The 8,866-nt window shown below is 46.2% G+C and overlaps 1 protein-coding gene across 1 annotated transcript; it reads right to left on the bottom strand.

Moving 5' to 3' along the window:
- Positions 1–634: 634 nt before the first annotated feature.
- Positions 635–4,805, bottom strand: GSTM3 (glutathione S-transferase mu 3). Its single transcript, XM_052636497.1, has 8 exons — positions 4,679–4,805; positions 4,225–4,300; positions 3,597–3,661; positions 2,827–2,908; positions 2,640–2,740; positions 2,219–2,314; positions 2,020–2,130; positions 635–1,719 (listed from the first exon to the last, which is right to left on the bottom strand). Exons 1-8 carry the CDS (start codon positions 4,724–4,726, stop codon positions 1,621–1,623), a joined length of 678 nt encoding a protein of 225 aa, XP_052492457.1. The 5' UTR covers positions 4,727–4,805; the 3' UTR covers positions 635–1,620.
- Between the last annotated feature and the right edge of the window lie 4,061 nt (positions 4,806–8,866).

Here is an 8,866-nt window from a genome sequence, read left to right as displayed (position 1 = left end):
ACAATTTTACTTGAAATCTTCCCAAATCTACCACACAACTTTACTTGAAGACTTCACCAAGTCTTCACAGGGGGTACAGTCTCATTTAACAACGTGTTATCTAGGCTGTGAAATCTCACCTTACTCTCAAGGTCTGGGCAAGAGCTTCTAGCCCTTGAACTCAGGTGTAGGGTAGGCGAACGCCAATTTGCAGTTGCCGGGGTCCAGCCCCGGTGGATCCAGGGAATTCGAAGGGTGGACGGCGTTGGCGTGGAAATACTTATTTATTAATATAAGATTAGATTAAGAAACTATAGCGTAGTAGGAAGATTAAGTGGAGAAAGAGGGCTGAATAGCTTGGTTTACCGGAAGACCAATAAAATTCCAGACAAGGAATTTGCACCATCTACGTTGGGCCACCAGCGCTTGCTTGAATATCTAAGGGTGCCTCACCTTAGGCTCCCTTTCGCGCGGGTCTTAACAGCCAGGGCAAGTAAGTAGACTTGGCGGGCCTCCGCATCCCAGGTGGAGATTCAGCCTGAAATTAAAGTAAAGAGCGGAGGGAGGGAAAGAGAAGAGAGAAAGAGAGAGACACGGGGGGGGGAGCCAGATTTCCAAGAAACCAGGCCGAGAGACTTGTCCGAGAAACTGGTCCAATCCTTTATTGTTCAGAAGGCCTTTTATATTTTTGATAAAACATGGAGATCAATGGGTAACACAAAATTATGTAGCGTTCGCAGCCTAGACTCTTTCTATACATCATTTTGTATACAAAAGGTCTCAGGTGATTTACATTATCTTCTGGCCAAGAGGCTTGTTAACACTTTTTGGCTCTCTTCCTTAATGAATGTTAATTTTGTTTCCCCTGAAGTGTTTTTCTTTAATCTATATCTCCTTAAAGCGCTAAAGTTACATCTCTATAGAACAAAGGCGCAGTGGGTTATAACAAAGAAGGTACTTAACTCAAACATCTAATGTTGCTAATACCAGGTCTACTACTTGTTTTTCTATATACCAACTATATCTAAAAATAAAGGATATGAAAATTTAGCAGCAAGCATTGGCTCAACAAATGAAACCTTTCATCAGTCCTATTCTAAAGATTTTGACTCTTTGGAAGCGCCTGCATTCCTAGGATGTTTTAAGCTTCCCATGCCTCCTGCGGTCAGGAGGCCTCAAACAATCACACGCGCAGCTGTACGAGTCCTGCAGGCAGGCTAGAAAGCCATCAGAGGGGATTTTGGATTGAAACACTCTTTGAAATGCAGAAGACTAAAGCCCTGAATTGACTTTTCCAGAGAATGTCAGAAGAGTGGAAAAGCAGAGCACAAAAACCGGCAGATTTTTGTTGGGGTACAATGCTTAGGAATTTCCAGAGGGGCCCCTGAAGTCTGAGCATGCCTTGCGTATGTCAGCTTCCTTCCTCATGACCTTGTCACGGGCGGGATTCCTCACACTGGCTCCTGGCATGCAGTGATTGAATTCACATGTCCTTACTCCCCTTTGGCCTTTATTCCCAACAGAAATCAAGCTGGACACCAGTAGCCTGAATGCTATTTATTGAAAAGAGCAGGAAAGAGCGGGTACAAGTATCCTACGGATGGAATGGAACAAAACAAGCAGTACAAGCCTGCCTCCTGCTCAGCAGATTCTCTTGTTGCCCCACTGGGCCATCTTGTTGTTGACAGGCATCTTAAGGAAGCGGTCAGACTGCATGTAGGTAGCTATTTTCTCCAAAGCCTGAAGGGAAAGCACACCAAATCTTATAAAGACTCTAACCCAGGCCAAAAGACCCATTTCAAAACAGTAGCATTTGCATGCTGCCTGCCCCATGTCCCTCATCCCCACCACTTCTTATAGGCAGTGACTTCAAGGTATAGAAGGAAGCCAGGACCTTCCCAAGACTTTAAGGTTTAGAGGTGTCCAACCACTGATCCCTTTAAGCAAAAGCTGGTGTTAGGCAAGACTATACAACAATAGGGTCCTTTGAGGGCCCAGGCCAGCCTGTGTTTTTTATGAGAAAGGTGCAAGGGGCATTACCTCAAAACGGCACATGAAAGCCTTCAGATTCGGAAATTCATCCAGGCACTTGGGCTCAAACATACGGTTCTGATCTAAGACATCATAGGTGAGGAAATCCACAAAGGTGAGCTACAGAGACAATAAGATCATCAGGTCTGGGGAGTTCATTAATACCTGCAGAGACAGAAAAGGATCCCCTCCCTTTCCTTTCTTCTACCTTTTCCCCTGCAAACCATGAGTATTTCCCCAGGAACAAGGAGAACTGTTTCAGTTGTCCGGGTAGCTGTTCCAAGTACCGAGGCTTCAGCTTTTCCTGGGGGAGAAGTAAAAGTGAAAGTGAGAGCAGCTGCCATCATCTCCATGAATCAGGGCATGGGCCAATGATGGACTCAGCAGCCCTTTCTCCAGGTGCCTTTCTCCAAGCCTTCAGGAAGAGGTGGCAGATGGAAAGGAGGGATGTGGAAAGAAGAAGGGCCAACACCAGAGTTACATGACAAACAAATCCTCCAGAAATAAGAGTTCTGTTTCTTATTCTGACAGACTTGGTGGGAAGGTAGCAGCAGCAGAATGGGGCAGATTTAACCCTTGAGTTCCTAAAGGCTCCTTTTTCTTGACGCCTTCCTGTTCAGGAAACTCACGTGGTCAGGGTTGTAGCAGAGTTGTACCAGTTGCATGCGAAAATCCATTATTTGGTTCTCCATGATGTCCACTCGAATCCTTTCCTCTTCAGTGTCACCGCCTGTAGACCAAATGACAGGAAATCACCCTTGGCCTTATCCATTCCCAGGTGAGCTCCCCTCACAACACCAGCCCTACCCCACTCACACATATTGTGCTTGCGGGCGATGTAGCGCAAGATGGCATTGCTCTGGGTGAGCCTGTTCTTACCATCCATGAGATAGGGCAGCTGGAAAGAAAAGGACAGGTCAAATGAACCACCTCTCTCTTGCCTCCCTGCCTCTCTCTCTTGGAAAAGAAGGCTTGCAGGGAAAAGAACAGTAGAGAGAAAATGCTGTGTTAGAAGAAAGAAGAAAGAAAGTGAAAGGTAGCAACTGAGTCTACACTTGATTCTAGACAGGGGTGCTTTACTGCGTGTGTGTTTGTGTACGGGTATGTGCACGCTACGCACTTTTTCTCTGAATTAGGCTTTTAAATGCATAAAACAAATTACACATGTTACACAATTTATGACATTAAAAGAACAAAATTCTAAGATTAATATGTGCCAATTAACGCATTAAATAACAAGAAGATGTAATGGCTATCATACTTTCAAAGTATGCTAAGTGTAAATAATATTTATCTATAATATCTGCAGCACATGTAATACAAAAATACCCAGTCACAGGCTTGGCTAATAATCAAGGCCACATTGCCTACATTCACAACAGAAGGAACTGTTCACTTTTAGCTAGTGGTTAGTAGAAATGCAAATGTAATTTTTTCTCCATCCAAGTCTAAGGACCCCCTGAATCCTATCTATTCTATCGAGATGAAGAGCCCTTATTCTACAAACCACTAGCGGAGAGAGGAAAGGAGTAAGGATATAGCTGAAGCCCTTCCCTTCTGCCCCCTCTTCTCCTAAAACCACCTACGTTAGGAAAGTCCAGGTCTAGTTTGAATTTCACATCCAGCCACTGGCTCTTATCATAGTCAGGAGCTGTAAGAGAAAGAATGAAGTGCGATCCAACCAGCTTAATATCCCACCTGAGGAGCGTGGAAAGATTTAGAGACACACTCTAGTTCCAATTCCTCACAAGTGTGCTAAGTCGCCTCAGTGTGGATGACTCTGCGACCCTGTGGACTATAGCCTGCCAGGCTCCTCTGTTCGTGGGATTCTCCAGGCAAGAATTGGAGTGGGTTGCCATGCCCTCCTCCAGGGGATCCTCCTGACCCAGGGATCAAACCCACATCTCATGTCTCCTGCATTGTCAGGCAGGTTCTTTATCACTAGCGCCACTTGGGAAGCCCAATACCTCACATACTCAGACCCCAAAAGCTTAGCCATTCCCATCAGTGTTAAAGCAGAGTTGAGCTACGGCAGAAGGAAAATTCCCAGCTCTCTCCCCACACTAAACACAGCAGAGAGCTCCCAGGTGACTGGTGGCAGAAGTCCCACCCGACCTTGGCGTGATGCCACCCTCTAGGCACAAGAAGACAGCAACAGTAGGAAGACGTGCTCGGCTCAACGCGGCGTCGCACCGGCACCTAGTGAGGCATTACCTTCCCCGCACGTGTATCTTTTCTCTTCATAGGATGTATCCGTGAACTCCAGGAGCATGCGGATGGCGTGCGCCAGCTGATGGGTCGGGAAAGAGGGGTGGGGGTGGGGAAAGCTCTCGGTCAGCACCTGCGCAGTTTTCCCCCACCCCACCCCCAACATCCTCCACCCCTCACTCGCCAACGTCCCTGCTAAGGCTGCCGAGACGCCGCATCCCGCCGGGATGGGGTGGTTAAGCAGCTCCCGAGACCTACCCCGGGCTGGCTTGCTGCCCTAAGCCCCTCTCCCCCAAGGCCAGCGTCTCCGCGGCCCCGGAGCTCGCAGGGGCCAGGCCGCGCACCGCTGCGCAGCGCGGCGTTGGAGATTTGGCCTTGGAGAACGCTAACCAAGAGGACCCCCGCTACCTCCGCGTCAGTCTCCCAGACCGAGTGGCTTAGCCGCTGAGACCGCACTCACCCCGCGAATATCCCAGTAACCTAGAACCATAGACTTGGACGAAGCCATTTCGATATCGCCCGTGTGCCTTCGCGCACTGGTGGTAGACGGCCACCGGGAGGGGCTTTATACCCGTCGTAGGTAGGAGGTGCCAACGTGCGCGCCCTGACTCCGCCCCCCGTCGTCCCCACCCCGCCCCGCCCCCTCCCCACCCCCTCCCCACCCTCCGAATGTCCGCTTGGCGGTGCCCGCGCGACTTCTGCAGTTCCTGGGGCTGGGGGAGGATACTCCCGAGGCTAGACCCGTGAGGAGAACGGCCGGGCCCTGTGATTGAGTCTCTGTACTTCTGTGAAGCCGCACTCTGTTTAATAGTTCAGTTAGAGTGGGATGGGGCTGAGCCCTAGCAGTCCAGGCCGTGAGGACCGTTACCCTAGTTGCCATAAATATTTATCTAGTGGGGATGGGAGGTTTGGGGGAAGTGGGCAAGCACCAGGAGTCGACAGAGCCTGACCATCAGGAATCGCTCTCTTTGGCGTGTGCACAGAGTGTGGATGGCGAGGAGTTCTGAGCTACTGGGTAGGTGCCTGGCCTGGCCTCTGCAGCACAGACACTTAGAACAGAGCCCCTAAACCCCTTAGGCCATGCGTGGGAAAACACATTTCCCCCTAGTTTGGGTATAGCAAAGATGAAACTTTTTAAAAGGACAGTTCACTAAAAGAAGAAAGGAAAAAAGGACAAATGCATGGGGACCAATGAATTTATAATGTTTGGATTTCTCCTCCTAAGATAACAGGCCAGTCACAAACTAACTTGGGATATAAGACTAATGCTTATTGAAAACCTATGATATGCTAGTCAATAGTCTAGGTATTTCATGTATGCTAGCTAATTTATTCCAATTTAAGCTTCACAACAACTTCGTGAAGTAGCTGTTACACCAATTTTATAGAAGATTAGTGAGGTGTGGAGAGGTAGGGTGAGTTGCCTTTCTAATTTCAAGTGTCCATGGGTGGCCTAGGATTCACAACTAGGTCTGTGTAATAGCCCAACTTGTGCTAGGTCCTCTGCACTTGGATATCCAGACAGTCTCACCTCATCTCAGTCTTTGCTGGGAAATCTGGGGAGCCCTGGGCTAAAATACATGTTTACCTGGTTCTGGAAGTTTTCCCTGTTTCTAGGACTCCTTCAGCTCCGTGAAGGCCCAGAAGACAATGTGTCAATATCGCCTCTCTGCATTCCCTCAAATCAACTTTTCTAGTTAGCTTTTGCTCTTGACAGTCAAACCTTAAGGGTCTCACCTTTGTTCTATTTTGTGACGGAGAGCATTTGCTGTCTTATGCAGTGTTATCAGCTAGGAGAGATGATTTTCTGAAGCTAGGAACTTGAGGGAATGAGATAGGCAGGCAAAAAATAGGATATTTTGGCAGTATTAGGGTCCTGGACAGGTTCAACTGAGTGACTATGGGAAGATCTTTCCTTCTTCTTTTTATTGCAGCGAAATTGCTTTACAATGTTGTGTTAGTTTCTGCTGTAAAACAGGGTGAATCAACTATATGTGTATAGATCCCCTCTGTCTTGAGCCTCCCTCCCATCCCACCCCCACCTCACCCCCTAGGTCATCACTGAGCACCAGGCTGAGCTCCCTGTGTCGTGCAGCAGCTTCCCACTAGCTGTCTGTTTTACACATGATAGTGTAAATATGTCAGTTACTCTCTCAGTTCGTCCTGCCCTCTGCTCCCCACTGTGTCACAAATCCGTTCTCTACATCTGTGTCTCTGTCTGTGCCCTGTAAATAGGTTCATCAGTCCCATTTTTCTAGATTCCATATATATACATTAATATTTGTTTTTCTGCCTTTGTATGACAGACTCTAGGTTCATCCACCTCACTACAACTGACTCAGTTTTGTTCCTTTTTATGACTGAGTTATAGTCCTTTCTGTCTATACGGCAACTTCTTTATCCATTCACCTGTTGATGGACATCTAGGTTGCTTCCATGTTCTGGCTGTTGTACTAAGGGAACATCTTAAGGACTCTTGCTGCTACTGCTAAGTCGCTTCAGTTGTGTCCGACTCTGTGTGACCCCGTAGATGGCAGCCCACTAGGCTGCTCTGTCCCTGGGATTCTCCAGGCAAGAGTACTGGAGTGGGTTACCATTTCCTTCTCCAATGCATGAAAGTGAAAAGTGAAAGTGAAGTCGCTCATTCGTGCCCGACTCTCAGCGACCCCATGGACTGCAGCCCACCAGGCTCCGTCCATGGCAGTGGGGTGCCACTGCCTTCTATGCCGAGGACTCTTTTTTTTTTTTTTTTGGTGACAGTCACTTTATTTTATTTTTGTGTGTGTGTGTTTTTTTTTAATTTTAAAATCTTTAATTCTTACATGCATTCCCAAACATGAACCCCCCTCCCACCTCCCTCCCCATAACATCTCTCTGGGTCATCCCCATGCACCAGCCCCAAGCATGCTGTATCCTGCGTCAGACATAGACTGGCGATTCGATTCTTACATGATAGTATACATGTTAGAATGCCATTCTCCCAAATCATCCCACCCTCTCCCTCTCCCTCTGAGTCCAAAAGTCCGTTATACACATCTGTGTCTTTTTTGCTGTCTTGCATACAGGGTCGTCATTGCCATCTTTCTAAATTCCATATATATGTGTTAGTATACTGTATTGGTGTTTTTCTTTCCGGCTTACTTCACTCTGTATAATCGGCTCCAGTTTCATCCATCTCATCAGAACTGATTCAAATGAATTCTTTTTAATGGCTGAGTAATACTCCATTGTGTATATGTACCACAGCTTAGTTATCCATTCATCTGCTGATGGACATCTAGCTTGTTTCCATGTCCTGGCTATTATAAACAGAGCTGCGATGAACATTGGGGTAGATGTGTCTCTTTCAATTCTGGTTTCCTCGGTGTGTATGCCCAGCAGTGGGATTGCTGGGTCATAAGGTAGTTCTATTTGCAATTTTTTAAGGAATCTCCAGACTGTTCTCCATAGTGGCTGTACTAGTTTGCATTCCCACCAACAGTGTAGGACGGTTCCCTTTTCTCCACACCCTCTCCAGCATTTATTGCTTGCAGATTTTTGGATCGCAGCCATTCTGACTGGTGTGAAGTGGTACCTCATTGTGGTTTTGATTTGCATTTCTCTAATAATGAGTGATGTTGAGCATCTTTTCATGTGTTTGTTAGCCATCTGTATGTCTTCTTTGGAGAAATGTCTATTTAGTTCTTTGGCCCATTTTTTGATTGGGTCGTTTATTTTTCTGGAATTGAGCTGCATAAGTTGCTTGTATATTTTTGAGATTAGTTGTTTGTCAGTTGCTTCATTTGCTATTATTTTCTCCCATTCTGAAGGCTGTCTTTTCACCTTGCTTATAGTTTCCTTTGTTGTGCAGAAGCTTTTAATTTTAATTAGATCCCATTTGTTTATTTTTGCTTTTATTTCCAGAATTCTGGGAGGTGGATCATAGAGGATCCTGCTGTGATTTATGTCGGAGAGTGTTTTGCCTATGTTCTCCTCTAGGAGTTTTATAGTTTCTGGTCTTACATTTAGATCTTTAATCCATTTTGAGTTTATTTTTGTGTGCGGTGTTAGAAAGTGATCTAGTTTAATTCTTTTACAAGTGGTTAACCAGTTTTCCCAGCACCACTTGTTAAAGAGATTGTCTTTACTCCATTGTATATACTTGCCTCCTTTGTCAAAGATAAGGTGTCCATATGTGTGTGGATTTATCTCTGGGCTTTCTATTTTGTTCCATTGATCTATATGTCTGTCTTTGTGCCAGTACCATACTGTCTTGATGACTGTGGCTTTGTAGTAGAGCCTGAAGTCAGGCAAGTTGATTCCTCCAGTTGCATTCTTATTTCTCAAGATTGCTTTTATGCCGAGGACTCTTAAAGGGCCCTTAATCCATATGTACATCAAACCTTATCTGCAGACTAACTGAATGAAAGTAGAACCTCTGTTATATAAGGAGGGGAGTCTTGTGACTGTTCTGAGATTAAAGAAGGCTATGTATCCTAAATATTAGAAGCCACAGATAGTTCAGACTTTTCACTTAACATTTGAGAGGAAAAACAGAGCCAGAGAGTGAAATGACTTGCTCTGAATTCACATAGCCAGTCCAATGTTCCCTATGTTCCACCACTAAAGAGACAAGCTGGGGAGGAGGGCTCAAAATTAGCTCAGTGCA

Source organism: Budorcas taxicolor, chromosome 3, assembly GCF_023091745.1.
Source record: "Budorcas taxicolor isolate Tak-1 chromosome 3, Takin1.1, whole genome shotgun sequence".
In the NCBI taxonomy this organism is placed as follows: domain Eukaryota; kingdom Metazoa; phylum Chordata; class Mammalia; order Artiodactyla; family Bovidae; genus Budorcas; species Budorcas taxicolor.
The sequence above is the reverse complement of the archived record's forward strand: the minus strand, read 5'-3'. Positions and strand labels throughout refer to the sequence as shown.

Bases quoted from the DNA above. Each gene is read 5' to 3' on its own strand.
- GSTM3 (XM_052636497.1), bottom strand. From the start codon at position 4,726: ATGGCTTCGTCCAAGTCTATGGTTCTAGGTTACTGGGATATTCGCGGG. The intron at 2,909-3,596 runs GTAGGTGGTTTT...TTTTCTTTCCAG, and splicing joins TAGACCTGGACTTTCCTAAC to CTGCCCTATCTCATGGATGG. The intron at 1,720-2,019 runs GTAATGCCCCTT...CTTTCCCTTCAG, and splicing joins CTTTCATGTGCCGTTTTGAG to GCTTTGGAGAAAATAGCTAC.